The 16,992-nt window shown below is 65.4% G+C and overlaps 1 protein-coding gene across 1 annotated transcript in view; it reads left to right on the top strand.

The window, feature by feature from the left end:
* The first annotated feature begins 2,318 nt into the window (after positions 1-2,318).
* ADGRA1 (adhesion G protein-coupled receptor A1) overlaps positions 2,319-16,992 on the top strand; it is a 32,924-nt gene continuing 18,250 nt past the window's right edge. Inside the window, exons 1-5 of the mRNA XM_004781887.2 lie at positions 2,319-2,554; positions 2,692-4,576; positions 5,160-5,362; positions 12,163-12,290; positions 12,747-12,870. Of these exons, the coding sequence (XP_004781944.2) occupies positions 5,360-5,362; positions 12,163-12,290; positions 12,747-12,870 (255 nt within the window). The 5' untranslated portion in view covers positions 2,319-2,554; positions 2,692-4,576; positions 5,160-5,359. The remainder of the gene's footprint in view (positions 2,555-2,691; positions 4,577-5,159; positions 5,363-12,162; positions 12,291-12,746; positions 12,871-16,992) is intronic.

Below are 16,992 nucleotides of genomic sequence, written 5' to 3'. Positions count from 1 at the left end.
CGATCCTGACAGAATTGCCAGGTGGAGAGACGTGCTTCTGAGCACATCGAATCTGGTGAAATTGCTTTGGCTCAAGTGCCCAGAGCCCTGGCAGGAACCTCCCAGCCACAGCCCAGCTGAATGGGTGGCCCTGGCCAGGGCACGTGCCCAGGGATGCAGACAGGCCAAGCGGGCCACATGGGGGACCAAGAGGCTCGAGCTGGGCCAGAGGGCTCCAGAGCAGCTGGTCTCCTGGGCCGGCTGCCAGGAAGGGGCCACAGCCAGTGGTGTCCTGAGATCACGGACGGCTCTGGGATGGAGCCTTGCAGACGAGGTCAGGGCAGGTGCTGAGCGAGTATCAGGGTCACCAGAGCCAGAGCAGGGTGCTGGAGGGTGGTGTGTGTCAGGGCAGAGTTCCCGGGCTCCCGGGCTCCCCCACCAAGAGGACCCCATGACATGACGTGGGCTGGAACCAGCTCTGCCTGTATCCACCACCCTGGACGGGGCTGCGGGGCAGGTGTCCAGCCCTTACCGACGGGGATGGGCAGAGAATGGCCCCCACAGAAGGGGACTCCCCAGAGCCACCCCACCTGGGAACCAGGCCCTAGGACACAGGATCCCACCCCAGCAGGGACGGAACCTTTCAGGAAACATCAAGTCCCGGTTAGTGGTGCAAGTCTGGAAACTGGACTAGACCTACTATAAAACCATCGAACCGCTGGGTGTCCACACTTCGGTCTCGACCCGAGCACAGCCTGGCCGCCAGCTGGGCGAGAAGCAGGGATCCAGCCGAGGAAGGATCGGGCCGAAGACCCGGCTACGAGGGCTGCCCCTCCTCCCCAGACTCGCCTTCGCTTCTGGGTCTGCAGGAGACACGCCCCGCTCCTCTCCACAGAGCCGGCACCGGGGCTGCGTGCTCTGCCGGTGGACACGGCCGTGAGAGGAGCCCGCATTCCCGCCACGAAGACGTCCTGTGGCCGAGCGAGGGAGATGCTGCCTCACCCCAGACCTGTGGGGCTCCAGGCTCCCTTCCAGCCCCAGGATGTGTGGATGGACATGCTTTGGAGTCACCTTGACTTCCTCATGGCCCCGTCACTAACAGGACCTGCAAGTGGCCCGTGCCACGTGCTCTGCTCCGGGCACCAACGGGTCCCTGCGGTTTGTTGAACCCTGCTCCGTGTGGCGCGTCCGACCTCACTGGGCTGGCCCAGGACTGACCGTGCACGTGTCTGTGTGGTGCAGGTCCTCGGGGCGAGAGTGGGTGGCTGGGGTCACCGGTCACAGAGAGCTTACGGCAAGCACATTGCGCGCTGGTCTATGCCTCGAGGCTGCTCCCGGTTCCCGAGGGAAGCTCGGTCCTTCTCCGATGGGCTCGTCGGCGGACCATGTGGGCAGTCAGCAGACAGGAGGGCGTCAGAGGAGAACGGGTGAGGAGCTGCGAGGCAGCATCCCTGCCCCAGGAGTCGGAGCAAAGTCCCGGCGCATCCAACATTCCCATGCGGCCGAGGGCTGCTGTCCCCCAACACCCAGCACGGCTCCCCAGGCCTGCGAAACCAGCGAGGATCCTCGTGCACCTGCCCTCCCCACTGGCTCCAAGCAGCATCGCGGCCGTTCCTCCTCCTGATGCGAACCTCCTCAGGCCCGTGTGCCCCCAGCAGGGCCGGAGCATCCCCCGCACGCCCCTCCTGAGCCTGGCCCTCCAGGAGCCCTGTGCCCCGTAGACCCCTGCCCCGGTGTGTCAGTTCCAGGACGCGCCCTGAAGGACACTCCCGGGGGCCTGCAGTCTAGGAAGGACGAGAAAAATGTGATTTCAGAGAGAAAACACTGATTGTGCAGGAGCAAGCGGGCACCGGCACCGACGCCCATCCCCCGCCACCCAGCGTCTGCAGAGGGGCCGTCAGGACGCACCCGGGGGGGTCCTCTGCCCACCGGCACTCGGACACCAAGGGCTGCACTTGCCCATGGCCCAGGGAGCCCAGGGTGGGCCCACTCACAGCCCCGCCCAAGCCTCAGGCCCAGACACATGTGAACACAGACTCTCAGGGCACCTTTCAGAGCTGGAACCTGCCTAGGCTCTCCTTCCTCTGGGGCCTGCTGACGACACAGGCCCTGTGGCCTCCCCGTGGCCTCCCCGTGGCCTTGGATGGCAGCCTGGGTCCTCCTGGGGCCCGAGAAGTTTGTTCATGTCTTTGTTTGGTCTGAGGTGAGGCTCCACTTCAGGGCAGAATGAATCTGTTGAGGCCAATCTTGGTTAGAAACGGTCTGCACAGATTCCGACGGACGCCTGGGGTGGGGGCTGGTTGCCACGGCAACGGGAGAGCCCGTTTCCCTTCTGTTCTGCGAGCCTCGGATGGGGAGTGCCCTGAGACACGGGGCTGCCTGCGTGTCCCGCAGCCTCCAGGGCCGGGCTGCGCTCCTGCCCAGAGTCGCCATCCCCAGCACCCCATGGCCTCTGCCTGTGCATTCCCGGGGCCCATGCGGGGGCTGGAAGCAGGCGCCGGCTCTGAGGAGAGGCGAGTCTGGCCTGAGACGTCAGCCCCCGGAACCTTTCTCATCCCCGCGACCTCTATTCTTAGTAAGTGTCAGGGTGGGTGTAGACGCTCACTTTGGGGAGGAGGGAGCCGGGCCCTGTGTTCCCTGCGTCCCCCCCCCCCCGTGCCGGCTCTGTCCTGACTGACCTCCCCAGACCACCCGTCTGGCCTCTGATTCCAGCCACTCTGAGGCCGATCTGGAGGCCGTCCACCACCCTCCCCCAGAACGTTTCCTCTTCTCCCACGAAGGCCTGTGGGTTCCCAGCAGGTACAGAGAAACCCCAGCCCCCAAACAGAGCCCTGGGGGAGGGGTCCCGGGACGCTGGCTGATCGGCACGGCAAGAGGAGCAGGGTGGGCTCGGCCCCCGCAGACCTCCCTCCCTGACGAGACAGAGCCCACACTGCCCGCCCCACGCGGAGCCTGGCAGGCCGTCCAGCCGCCCCGTGCAGAAAGCGCCAGCCGCCCACCTCTGCGTCAGAAGCAACTCTCCCCAGACGGAAGAAACCACCCTCTGCCGAAAGAACAGCTCAGGCGTCTCACAGGTTGGGCTGAACGTCCACAGGCGTGGCCCCCGCCGTGGGCAGAGGGCAGACCCACGCCCGTGGACAGAGGGCACACGCACGCCCGCAGTGTGAGCCCGCAGTGCGGAGACCTGTGTTCATGCGGACAGAGTTTGTGGGGGAGCTGCAGGCGGACAGGCCCCAGCTTGGAGGAGTCTGGGTAGAACCCTGAGTTTGCCATAAGCCTTCCTGCCTTCCTCCTGGCCGTGCTCAGCCAGAACCAGCAGCCGGGGCCCTCTCCCCGCGGGGGAGCGACCCCAGGAAGCCGGGGGGGTCGGGACCCAATCTCAGGGCAGTCGGAGTCACGCGGCCCCTCTGGTTTCACAGCTGCTGTCTAAAGCCCAGGGCTCCACGTGGCGGCCCCCAGAGAGAGCCGGGAACACCCCCTCAGAGGCGAGGTTCCACGGGCTGAGAAAGCCAGGCCCGCAGGACTCCCGTTAGTGCTTCATTCTTAACGATGCCCCCCCGAGTCCGGGCCCAGGCCCCCCAGAACCTGGCGAGTCTCCCAAGCAGGCACCAGCATCGTGACCTTTCAGCCTAGAGGGAAGAGCACTGGGCTCCCCGGGGCTCGCATATGCCAAGCGTGGTCCCCAGGCCTCCAGCCACACCTGCCTGGGAGCGCGGAGCTGGCAGGTAGGGGTCATGCTGGGCGGGAGCCCACCCCGTGTCTGGGTCTCTCCGCCCGTCCTCCGCCCTGCTCCCCTCAGCACCTGGCCCGTCACCTGCCGGGGCCAGGACCCTGGGTTGGGGCAGGGTCGCAGCCCATCCCCACCCCCAGGATCACCCTGCTGGCTCACGGGACCGACGCGTGTGCGCTCAGCTTGGGGTGGGCAACTAGGATTTGAGAGGATTTTAATATAAGGTCCATGAAAATTCCTCTGAAATCAATTTTCTTGCTCCCATTTCTGTGCCTGGAGCCCTCAACAGCCATGATCCCCTTTAAAAATGAGTAAACTACACCACCCAGTCCTCCATGTGCCTCCTGTCAGGGAGATGTTTGATGCGAGTTGTCTGATTCTGCTGGAAGCGAAGGCAAAACCTGGCCGGTTGTCTCTTTAAATCGGCTCTGCAGTGTGCCGGGCGGGCGGCCGGCCGGCTGGGAAGAACCATTCCCGCCTGCCGCAGGGAGCCGGCCCCGGCGCCGCCGCCATCCGCACTCCCCCATCCCCATGGTTACGGCTCCTGCTTCCCGGCCGGTCCTCGTCCCCCGGCTGTCACCCGCCCTCCAAGCAGGCGCAGAGGCGCTGGCAGTCCCCAGGCTGAGTTCTGGAAGCCGCCTGCTGAGAAGCACCGATCGTCTGCGGTCCGGCTCTGACTCATCCCCTGGTGCGGGGCCCGCGGCGCGGGTTCCGCTGCGGTCCTGCAATCTGTTGATAAGTCCACTCGCCGGCTCCTGCCTGCCGCCCCTCGGCATGGAAAACCGTCTCCGGGCACGGAGGTCGCGCTGCAGCGGGTCGGCTCCGAGGAGCGCAGCGGGGCCCCCACAGCAGCTTTTGCCAAAATAGGTGAGAAGTTGAGCTGCAGCTCTGGGTGGGGGTTGGGGGGGACCCCGTAAGGTGGTGCTGGGAGCAGGGGTGGGGGGGCTGGGGGCCTGCAGGACATGGCGAGTCGAGGAGGGAGATGGGAACCCCCCCTGGCCGCTGCTCGCCCTAGGGCCAGCCCGCTGGGGTGGTTCCTTCCATCCCCAGTGCTGTTCCCCAGGCAAACGCTGAATAACTTTGGGCTCCACGGCAGAGGGGAGCGTCTGGGGGGCCACGCCGGACCCCGGGGAGGCTGCTCCTCAGGAGGGGGACCCAGGGTTGGCCCAGGGCTCCCCCTGGAACCTGACAGACGTGTTGCAGACTGAGCAGTTGGCCAAGCGGGGTGGCCGGCAAACGCTGGTTCCAGGGGCGACACGGCAGCACTCCAGGGGCTCTGCACGTCCCGCCCGAGGTCCTGGGCCGGCACGCAGACTCTGTGTGCCCGGGCCACCAAGCCCCAAGCCAGATGCTCCATCAGACTGGCTGGATGGGATGGCCGTGTGGGGCCAGCCCTATGCTGAGGCCAGGGGACCCTCCGCCCTGCCCTGACCGTGGCCTGTCTTCACAGATGGGGACAGCCTCTTGACCCTCACCTGCCCTGCCATCGCCCTGAGACACCTTGCCCGGGGCTCGACCCCACAGCCTCTGTGTGGGACCTTGACCTTCGGGACGGCCATGGAGGCCGGCGGGGAAGAAGGTGCCACATAATCGGCTCGGCGGCAGCCCCACTCCATCCGGCACGCACGCTGCAGGAGCTTGGCAGGGCTCATGGTGAGTACGAGCCCCCACCGGGCAGCAGGGCCCAGCCACACTGAGGGCGGCACCCCTGTCCATGGAGTTACCGCATGGCCCATTAGCGGCCTTGGGCCCCCCAACCCCCCGGTCTCCAGGGCTGCCAGCCGGCCGCTCCGCTGTCGATCATGCTAATTAGCGGCAGGGGTGCCGCAGTGTGAAGCCCTGTCATGAGGTAATGAGATGCGGCCCTGCGTCCCTCCCTAGGGCTCCGGCCTAGGACCCGTGAGACTGCCTCTGGCCCCGGCGGGGGTCCCCCGCCCCTCCTGCCCGAGGCCAGGCCCTGGCAGGGCTTCCCCCCGCCCCTCAGAAAGTTGGCCGGACGGTGGGAGATGTGGGCGGGCTTCGGCAGCACGTGCAGCAGTCACGGGGAGGGCACTGTCCCTCTCCCCAGAGCAGGGGGCACGGTGGCCGCCAGCACGAGCGTCAGGGGACTCGGCGTGCCGGCTCGTGCAGCCTCCGTGCGGTCCCTGCCGGCTCAGCTTCCGGGAAGGCTGGCGGCGAGTCAGTAACGCATTGTGTGTCCGCGAGGGTTGGGGGCAGTGGAGGCCCCGGGCGCGTGCAGGGAATGCCGATGGCCGAGGACACGTGGCCGGCAGCGGCCGCGGCTCGGGTGCCAGCACTGAGTCAGATGCACCCCCGAGTGTCTGCTTCCAGAGCGGCGTCTGTCTGAGTCACTGGTCCATTTCCTTCCTGTTCGTTCAAGACGCCCGAGTAAGGTCGGTGCTCGTTGCCAAGACTCCGCATGGTCCACAGGGCTGCTCTGAGCCCCGCCGGCCAGGAGGGCGTCCAGACTCCCCTGCTCCTCGGGAGGCCGGCCTGGCCAGACGCCCGGCTCCTTAAGGGACTGCCTGTGGCCACGCGGCGCCTTGCCAGCATGGCTGGGGCCTCCAGGTCGGCCTGTTCTCAGGTTTCCATCCTCAGGTTAGAGCCTTACTTGCAAAACGAACCTGTTGTCCGCAGACAGGGTGAGCCAGGAGCCGCGGCAGAAGCCTGGGGGCAGGGCGGGACGCCTCGGCCTAAGCCAGCAGCCCTGGCGTCTCCTCCGGTCTGGCCCTGGCCCTCCAAGCAGGTCTGCCCTGCATCCCCCCTCCCACGGTCGCACCCGTGCAGTGCTACCCCCGGCCCGGCCCTGGACACTGGCCCAGTCCAGGACCGTGAAGCCGATGGGTCACACTTGCCAGAAAGGTTTAGAGCCTCAGCACTTTGTTGGTTTTTTATTCCTAACAAATAACCAGTTCCCTGGAGATTCCCTAAAGAAATGCAGATCCAGCCCTGCGGGGCAGCAGCCAGCACGTCTCTGCACACGTCCCTGAGTCTGTGGTGTGGACGCTGGGAGACCTCACCCCAGGTGCCCAGCGATAAGAAGATGAAGACCAGAGGCTGCGGCCAGCAGGATGGCCCCACCCTGGCCGCCCCACACTGCCAGGCACCTGCCAGGCACCAGCCCCAGGCTGGCCACCAGCTTTCCTGACCCCTGAGGTCGGCAGTCAGCCTGGTGGCTCCGGAGCGAGACGGCACACGGTCCCCTGGAGGCACCTGGGGGCTCCGCTGGAGTCCGTTTTGCACGGAGGTCCCGGTCTTCCCTTCAGGACGTGCGCCCACCTGTCTTGCTGCTCAGGGAGGACCCGCCCCTGCAGGGCCTGCGGGACCCAGGCCGCCTTCATAGCTGTTTGCAAACAAAAGAGGACGTGTGTGCAGTGGCCCCGTTCCTGTTCAATTCAAGCAGCGACCACAACGTGCGTCCTTTGCACTCCGCAATCTTCGGTGATTTGCACACGTACGTCCCCAAGGGAACCCAGCGACTGGTGCTGGAGGAAGGAAGCAGTCGTCCAAAGCTGTGCACATTCTCCGCGGTTCCTTTCAGAGCGTAGGTCGGGTAGGTCCCCTGAGGAGCGTGCGGTCACTGGGAGGGAGGCCCCGTTCATTCTGCACAAGCCCGTCTTCCCAGCCACACCTCCTGTGGTGGGCGAGGTGTGGCGGGACTCCTCGGATCACTGGACATGAAGCAGATCTGAGAGGACAGGACGGCCGCTCACCGATGCTGAAGCGGGAGGAAGAGACCCCACTGCGGCGGCTCCTCTGTGATGTGGCCCAGCAGGTGCCAGCAGCCGCCGAGAACCCACAGACTCGCTCTGAGCTCGGGGCTACCCTGTGTCACCAGACCATGCTTTGGCATGTCCAGCAGGGGCTGGACGGGAGAAAAACAAGGCCTACCCTGGCTGTGCTTGGAGCACAGAATCCCAAAGACACAGCCCGGGACACCCCTTTTCTGCAACAGTGGAATTAAAACCCTGAGAAGACCAGGGGCGGATGCAGGATGCAGAGGTGGAGTCTGGTCCGTGCCTGCCACGCTGCGGAGCCGGCGGGGTCAGGGCGGCCGCACCGGCGCGCGGCAGGACCAGCCTGGGCTGTGTCCACGCTGCCGCTCACTAGGCTGCACCTGCAACCCCCAGCCGTGCCACAGGCTTCTGTGGCACCGGCACGCACCCGCACCCGCACCCAGAATCCTGCCAGTTGTCCCCGTGCTGCTCTTCCTCCAGCTTCACGTTTAAGTTTCCGAAACTCGCGAGCGTCCCTCATCCCAGAGATGGAGGCCGCGTCACCCCCGACGTCGCCCGAGGGCCGCAGCGAGTCCCCGGCTGTCCCGCACTCCCCGCCAAGGCGAAAACGGAACCAGCGGTACAAGATGACGTCCGGTTCGGCCCTGTGTGCGCGGGGTGAGTGATTCACTTTCTGCCTCCGCCTGCCCGTGGGGCCCGCGGCGCAGAGAGTGCGGAGGTGCGGCGACCCGGAACCGCACAGACGCGGGGCCACGGCTCAGACTCACCGGTCCGGAGCAGAGGCGGGGGACGCCGCGGTCCGCAGCTCGGGGCAGCAGAGGCCCCTTCCCTCCCGTCCGGCAAATGGCCCCTTGGACAGATGACGGACACCGCGTGGCACCCCTTCCTCTCTCCGGTCTGTCCAGGCACAAACGGATGGATTTGCAGAACTACCAGAAAGGACACATCCACTAAAACGACACAAACATAAGAGCAAGGGGAGCCTCGGGAAGGGGAAGACGCACCGGCCCCGGGGCAGGGGCACCCGGCCTCCAGGCTCCGCAGAGAACACGGCAGCCGCGGGGATCCCCGGGAGCAGAGGCTCTTCGCGGGGCTTCTAAAGGCAGAGCCGTGAGCGGAGACCGCGGGCGGGGGCCCCAGCGGCAGGCCGGGTCCTCCACGGAGCCCGGGCTCTCCGGTGGCAAGTGTGTGCCGGTCCGAGGGCGCTGGAGGGCCCGTCCCGGCTTCAGCCCACACGTCTCAAGGATCTTCTCTGTGGGACACTCGCAAAGCAATTCCTCCAGGAGGAACTCACACACGTATGAACTTTAAAATACAGACTAATATCTCCTTTCGGCATTACCTACTTTGAATTTTAAATGTCACCTCTAAAAATGTAGAAAGACACAGTTGATACCTAACTTGGAGGAAAAAAATCGGAGCCGGAACGGAACTGAAGACACACAGTGTTGGAGCAGCTGCTCTGGGCTCAGGAGCCCCCACACCTCTGCAGCCTCAAAACCGGGCCCTCGGACGAGAAGGCACCCCCGCAGCAGGGTGACCTCGGCTGTGCGCTGGCCGGGGCGTGGGCTCGGGACACACTGAGTCTTGAGCCTTGGCCTGTGAGGTGAAGGAGATTGGATTTCCCACTGGCTTAGCGGAAGGGGCTTGGGGTGTGGGGCTAAAACTTGGCAGGTGGGACACCCTCGCGCGGGAGTTCTCTGACGCAGGTCCTGGGCCCCAGCCCTGTGTGCTACGCCTGGACACGGGCTCTGGGCATCACAGCACGCTCTGCTCCAGAACGGGCGTCTGTCACTCCTCAGCCCCTCTCCACCCGCCACCCCTGCCCTCGCCCCCAGCAGGAAGGTGACAGCCCCCCAAGAAAGGCCAAGAAGGGACTGGGAGTCCCCAGAGGGGTAGGCCCACCCCAGGCCTCAACTCGGCTGGGGCTCTGCGCACGGGAACGCCGTCCCTGCCGCCCGGGCCTTCAGGTCACTAGTGGCAGGGTACTTAGAGCCCAGGTTCAAAGCCCCCGTCTCTGAAAAGAGCTAATGGCACACACGGGGCCTGGGTGACCTCCGGGGCGCTGACTTCTGACGGCCGGCTGGGCCGCTGTCCGCCCGTCAGCAGCAGTCTCAGAAGAAACGGCGGTGAGAAGATACTCACAGACCAGGATGTGACCAGGGAAACTCGCTTTCCTCGACTTTCACGGTGGTTGACAACCGTCAGGAGGCCGGTGCTGGCTGACGGCGGCAGGGGCCAAAAACCGCAGACCTCAGCGGCGCCACAGGGAGCGCGCCCGAAGCCGGGGCGGCAGGTGAGGAGACGTGAGCGCTTCCGGCAGCCAGCACGTCCTGGGGAGCCGCGCGAGCCCCAAGGAGACAGACACGCTGGGCCGCGACTTCCCAGCACCTCAGCCACGATCTCAGAAACCCACGGTGCAGGACGGAGCGCCCGGAGGAGGCCATCAAGGCCTCCGGCGACCTGGGTGCCTTCCGGAGAGACCTCTGTTGGCCGTGGGCGTGGGGACCAGGACGGGCCGTGCCGGCGGGGCTCCAGGCCACAGTCAGCCGCAGCCCTTGTCCCCAGGGGGCCCCGCAGCCGTGGCATCCCTGTCACCTTGCGGCCGGCATCCTTCCGCTGTCCTTGGTCTTGAGCCTCTGACGTCATGGGAACTGGGGCCACGGCCGCAGTGTGGGTCCTGCTGAAACCCCAGTCACCTGGAGGGGAGTCGTGAGTGCTCTGTGCGTGTCCGCATGTGCCCTGTGCGTGGACAGTCAGGACGGTGGGGGGGCCACCGTCGCATGCAGCCTACGGGCTGCCACCTGACACGCGCTCCCCTTTGGCCAGCTGCTGGGTCAAGGGCCATGATTCCGGCTTCGGCGGTCAGCTAGGTCCTTCGCTGTCAGACTGGGAGGAGGCCCCTTCTTGTCTGGGTCGCCGGCACCTTTCCATGGTGACAGGTTCCGTCTGCTGTTGCCGTGACAGCCGAGAGGTCTCTGGGCCGAGCACGATCAGGATGCAGAGGCCACAGCTGGATTCCGGGGTGGTCCTTGGCTGTCCCTGGACATCCGTCCGAGGAGTCTGACATTCCCTGATGGGCCAGGGCCTTGTCTTAGCTCTTGGACACACTGTCTTCCCAGACCAGCCAAGGCCAAGCGTCCTTCGGGGGTATTCCCATCCTTTCCTGCGTGACTCGGGCTGGCACCGTCCTGGAGGAGCACCAGCTGCTTCCCGCCGCCCTGACCGAGCAGGGAAGGGCCCAGCGCCCACCCAGAGCCTGTGTCAGCCTGGGGGGTGGGTCCGCCATGGGCACTGCTGGCAAAGCTGCGTGCAACACCCCCCGACCACCAGCTCGCTGTCATGCCTGGGCAGCTCCGTGTGGTCTCACAGAGGACCCCCAGGCGGCCCCCTGTGGGTACCAGCCCCCCCCCGCCCCTCCCCAAGCCAATCCGGTCACAGGCTGTGGAAGCGGCTCAGCACAAGCTGAGAGGTGGGGAAAGTGTCTCACCCTCTGGCCCCGACAGTGGGCACAGGAGCAATCCCCCCGGTGGGCTGCATCCGTCTGCTTGTGGGGGGACGGGCCTAACCAGCACCCCAGGCAGAGCCAGTTAATGTCCACACTGTCCCTCAGTCTGGGAGCCTGGAAGCCCACGGTCAAGGCGTCAGGGGGCACTTTCTCCGGAGGCCGCCCTCCTAGACACGTAGATCGCCACCTTCTGACCGTGGCCTCCAACGGCCTCTGGGCAGGTTGTGTCCCCGTCTCTGTCATAAGGGCACAGGTCCTATTGAACCAGGCCTCATCCTGTGACCTCTTGTGACCTTGGTCACCCCCAAAAAGGCTCACCACCCCCTCTGCGGGCACGTGGGGCACGAGGACCCCAACCCCTGAGTTGTAGGGATAGGTTTCGGTCCACGGCCGGGTGTCCTCGTGACTCGGCGAGTTACAGCACATGAAAGGTCTGGAACATTGCTCAGTGCATGTCAGAGGTCAGAGGTCAGAGGCGCGCGAGGCCAGGGTCCCCGCCGGCACCTCTAGGGCCTGCGCCGCAGAGGAGGGTCTGTGCCCCGGGGCCCTCTCCTCCCTCGCACGATCACAGGGCCTGGGTGCTGTGTGCCCGGCGGGGTGTGCGAGGCCCACGGGACGCTCTGTTTGGCTGCCACATTTTCTCTTGGTGGCTTGGAAACCTGGTCCCGGGGCCAGTACATCTCGCGGCTGCCTATGCCGACATCAAGAGAGCTCGCCACACCAGTCTGATGGACAAAAAGGCGGAGTCCCTCAGCTCCCGTGTCCGGCCAGGGCCCTCGCCCCTCAGCTTCACGTGCCCCTTGCCCTCCAGCCTTCGACCCGGGGCTGCTGCGATGCTGTCCAGAGGGCCTCAGGGCCACCCCACCCCGCCCCAGCAACGGCTCTTTCCCCGGGACTGGAGTTGGCTCCCGGGACGGGGCCCGGAATTCTCCTGGGAGACTCTACAGAGCACGATGTCCGGTGCCTGAGGCTGGGAAGTGGGACTCGGCCACCTGCCCTGAGTCGCTGCCTCTAGGGGGGGCTCCGTCCGGACGCTCATGGCCTGCGGGTCTGGGGCCCTCAGACAGGTGCACTCCCAGGAAGTAGGGCCCCTGCCCCCGGACACAGACATCCTTGATGGTTTGCAGGGGACAGGCCGAGGGGGGGGTGCAGGCAGCTCCACCGGGTGCCTGGTTCCTGCTCACACGTCTGCTCTGTGTCCTTCCCAGGATCTGAAGACTGTCCTCTCCCTGCCCCAGTACCCAGGGGACGTCCTGCACCCCGTGGTGTACGCCTGCACGGCCGTCATGCTGCTCTGTCTCCTGGCCTGCGTCGTCACCTACGTCGTGCACCGGAAGTAAGGCCCGCCCTGCCGCAGGTCGCACGCTCACCATCCCACGCAAACCCTGCAGTGAGCCCCTCCTCAGGGAGCAAGACGTCCCTGGAAGGCACCTCTAGATCACTGGCCTAGCACCGGGGGTGGCCCTGACAGCTGCCGAGGGTGGCCAAGAGCTCAGGGACAGCCATGCCCTCCCACGCTAGGCCTCCACCAAGGTCTTCCCCGGGGGCCTCCGTGTTCTTATCAATCAGATAAATAGGTTCTTCCTCCAGTGGCCCGGGGTCAGGTCACGTGCCCCAAGAGCCCACGTCCTGGGGAAGTTACAGCAGCCGCCAGGACCCTCTGCACACCTTGCCTCGTGCCCTTCAATCTGGGGGGGGGGGGGCAGCCGAGGGGCTGTGTTTTTGCCGAGGGGCTGGCCTGCACGCTTCGCCCTCATGCTCGGTGCTGACGGGACCTCTCTGTTGCCCGTAGCGCCATCCGGATCAGCCGGAAAGGCCGGCACACGCTCCTGAATTTCTGCTTCCACGCGGCTCTGACCTTCACGGTGTTTGCGGGCGGCGTCAACCGCAGCAAGTACCCAGTCCTGTGCCAGGCGGTGAGTGTTCCCTCGTCCCTGTGTGTGACAGGATGTAGTGTGTGTCCACCCTGCTACCAATGGGGAAAGCTGTGATCGTGCTCTTGTTCATGAACTAACACTCAAGGGTTGGCCCAGATGCATCTCCCGGAGGGAACCGTCGGGCGCCCGAATCCCAGCCTCTCCCCCAGCGAGGCCCGTCATTTCGCTCAGCATCAGATCACGTCAGAGAATTTGTTTTCCACGTGACCAGCGACCTGGACGTTCACGGTCCAGCCCCGGACGCTGGTCGCAGGGTTAGAGATGGGAGCTGCCCTCTGACAGCCTGGTGGGGCAGGAGCACGGGGAAGGGGTCCCCGCCCCCCTGCCCCCGGCCAGATGAGAGTCCACAGAGGCTGATGCCACCGCTCTGGCCAGGGAGTGCGGGCCCCAGAGGCACAGCCCCCACGGGGAACTGCGGCAGACCCCCACTCACTCTGGAAGGTTCTGCTCCCTCCCAGGTGAAGGGCTTCCGAGCGTCACAGCCTTGAGGACGAGTCACCAAACGGTCTTCTTCCTCCCTGTGGCCTCCCCCGGCTTGTCTTTGAAAGGGGGGGGAATACCCCTTGGTCAGAGCTCAGAAGAGACCTTTCCCCAGCAGTCAGCCTGCTTCCCTGGGCTGCCGAGTGTGACCCAGGCCCAAGTTTCTCCATGCGCTCCCTCTCAGCTCCTTGCCCAGCCCCTGCTCATAGCCCCAGCTCAGCCAGCTGAACAGTGACCTCTGTGTGGACAGTGAACTCCAGGTAGAGTTTCCTCCAATGCAGACAGTGACCTCCATGGTGGGCCGTCTGCTGCAGATGGACAGTGACCTCTAGGTAAACAGTGACCTCCAGGTGGACAGTGACCTCCAGGAGGACAGTGACCTCCAGGTGGACAGTTCCCTCCAGGTGGACAGTGACCTCCAGGTGGACAGTTCCCTCCAGGTGGACAGTGACCTCCAGGTGGACAGTTCCCTCCAGGTGGACAGTGACCTCAAGGTGGACAGTGACTTCCAGGTGGACAATGACCTTCAGGTGGACAGTCCCCTTCAGGTGGACAGTGACCTCCAGATGGATGGTCCCCTCCAGTGCCCAGGCAGGAGTCAGGTGGGGGCTGACCCACGGACTGAGGAGAGTCTTACCAAGAACTAGGCCACATGGAGGGAAGCTCTTGGCCTGGTGTCCACAGGCTGTCATGCTGCTGCCCCTACAGTCTTTTTCTGTGAATTCAGCACTTTCTGATGGCCGTGGGAGCCGCTGGGGCCTGATTACCTGACACCCAGAGGCCACAGTGCCAACCTTGATGGTGGTCTGTGCACACGAGGTGGCCTGCACAGAGGCGATGAGAGTCTGCTCCCGCAGGGGACCCTGGGGAAGGGTGGCCGCTGAGCCCCCGCTCTGGAGCCCTGGCACCTGCAGGTCGGCACGCTTGCCTGGGAACCCCACCCAGGCTGTCCGCCCCATCAGAGGTCGGGTTCAGACACCCGCTCACGAGCCCCCACAGAAACGCTGCCGACACACACATGGAGACCACGCCAGGGGGCAGAGCCGCTTCCTGAAGCCTGTGGAGAGGCATGGAGACAGTGGGGGCTCAGGAAAACCCGTCCCACGCTCCACCTACGAGCGCCTGTGGAGGAGCGATGCCGGCGGCAAGCCACGGAACGGACTCCGTCTTCAGGCCCCACTGGGCCACTCAAGCGCGCCCCATGCCGGGACCCTGGCGATGAGCCAGCCGCCTGCTGCTCCCGGGCTCCGCAGCCAGCTCCCCAGGCTCCTTGGCCCCACTGGGGAGCCCATTCCCTCCCAAAAACCTGGGAACTGTGTCTGTGCACCAGCCCCGAAGGGAACGCCCCGATGCTGGTGTCTTCGCAGCATCTGAGGCCTGGCCAGTTAGCCGGGTGGACAGCCTCGGGACGGCGCAGGCCTGGTTGGGTCCAGACAACCACGGTCTGCAGAGAGGACGTGTGTGACAGACTGTTGATTGCCTTGTGCTGACAGGCCTCGGGCCCCCCATCGGAGGGAGCCAGCCGGTGAGCTCCGCCGTGGATGCCCCCCGACCTCCTGACCACGTTCCCACCAGTGAGCGGGACCATGAGTCATTCACTCATTCATTGGCAAACAGGCATCGGGACCCGGCCCAGGTTTGGGAATGAAGCCACACGAGGCCTGGCTGGGCTGCCCAGCTCTCCAGCAGGCGAGGAGGGACAGAGGGCCTTGTGTGCATTCTAGAGAGCAGAGCGGGGGGGCCCAGGTGAGGGAATGGGGGGCCGGCCAGCCCTCAGGGTGACACTCCCTGCTCTCCCCCGACGATTCTGGAACACAGGCGTGTGATCAGCAGACACCAGTGGAGTGTCAGTCACTATTACGGAAGCCCGGCCGGATATGCCCACTACTGCTGGCCTGGGGCAGGCCCAAGGAGACACAGCTGAAACGCGGGGTGTCCGAAGATGGGCTAGTTCGCGTCAATGTGTCGATGGGACTCTCTGTGGGGCTCACACTGGGTCCGACGTCACTCTGGGGCATGTGTGCAGGTGCCCTCCCCATTCTGGGGCTCATCCGCTCCCCTGGGGGCCTGGGACAAGGGCAGAGGGAGGGATTCTCTGTGCGCCTACCCAGTCTGCGACATCGGTGCCCAGCCCCCGGACTCGGCTCTCCTGGCTCCGACTTGCCCCCATCGGGAACAGGACGTCTCAGCCTCCACGTGTCTGGAACCAATCCACCCGAGCAAACGTGCTTTTCCCCCGTGCGCAGCCAGGCCTACCCCACCCTCACAAGGGACAGCTCGCCTCTGCCTTTGTGCCTGAACACGGGGCGCCCTGGACCACCTCCCCAGTCCCAGTGTGGCTCAGACCCAGACTAAGATGACGCCCGGCGCGCGGCCTGAAGCGCTGTTGGGCAGGAGGACAGATGGTTGCTGTGGCAACAAGATGACCCCGAGTCTGATTGCAGTCCTAAGTGACGTCACGAGCACAGACAGCTGGCCTCCGGTGGTCCCACACGACAACATGCGTCAGCGTCCACGCGGGCCCGGGCTTGGCGGTGGGATGGCCCGTGGCTGCCTTCTTCCCGGAGCGGCGGCAGCCCTGTCCGGAAGCCAGGGCGGGGTCCCTAGGACCTCCCCTTGTGTCCAGCCTGAAGCCGGCGCTGGGAGGCAGGGTCCTGCACTCCTTCCCCCAGCCCCCACGTGGCCCACGGGTCTGGGTCCCGGCGAGGCCGGCAGCCAGCCCCTCCCGCGCTCCTCCTGACCCCCAGCCTCCTCCGGGGACGCGTTGCTGTTCATCTGTGATGACAGCCACGCTGTTGTCCCCTGGACAGAGAGACTCACTGTACTTCAGTCAAGGGCCAGGCAGACGTGGCCCGTTTCTCCCTCTGGTTGGCGCGGAGAGAGCGCTCACGCCCCAGGTCCCCGGGCAGGCCGAGGAGGTTGGACTTGCCACGTGCGTGCAGGGAGCCCCCCCAGAACCACAGACAGCTCTGGGGTCCCACTCCACCCGTGCCGTTCTCATCGATCCAGAGCTTTCCACGAAGTGAGAATGGAATCTGGATTTGATAAACCATTGCGAAACAGCGTTAGCTTTAGTCAGAGTCTCCGTATTCCTTACACATCTGTGCCCTTTCCAGAGACAGCCATAATTTACTTGTCATTGTGAAATGTCAGCTTACTGCTTCCCAGGGAAGCAGGCAGAGACCAAGCAGGGGATGCATGATCTGCCAGGGCAGTACGTGTGGCCAGGGGGCCGGCCGGGGCCGCTGCCGAGGGCCACCAGCCACTTGGCCTTGTGGGGAGTGGATTTCCACATCTGACCCTGGATTGTCATACTCATCCCGCAAGGCCATGCCACTGGGGAGACCCCTGCCGCAGGACTGCCCCGCCCTCCACTTGGGGGCACCTGCCCTCCTGGAGCCCTCAGGGTCCCACGTCCGGCCACGCTGACCCTGGGTGCGTATACACAGGCCCGTGTGCTCCCAGCCCCGTCTCTCCTCAGGACAGCAGAGCCAACCCGTGCCAGAGCCTCAGCAGCCCACGTACCTCCCCGTGAAGGGGAACATCTGCCTTCACTGGGGACCCCACGTGCCCTCCTGCTGGTCACTCCCTGTCACTACTGAGTTGGCCCCTAAGAAAGCA

The sequence above is a fragment of the Mustela putorius genome, unplaced genomic scaffold (assembly GCF_011764305.1).
Source record: "Mustela putorius furo isolate JIRA1106 unplaced genomic scaffold, ASM1176430v1.1 tig00003909_pilon_pilon_pilon, whole genome shotgun sequence".
NCBI lineage: Eukaryota > Metazoa > Chordata > Mammalia > Carnivora > Mustelidae > Mustela > Mustela putorius.
Note: the sequence above shows the minus strand (reverse complement) of the source record. Positions and strands in the feature narration are given on the sequence as shown.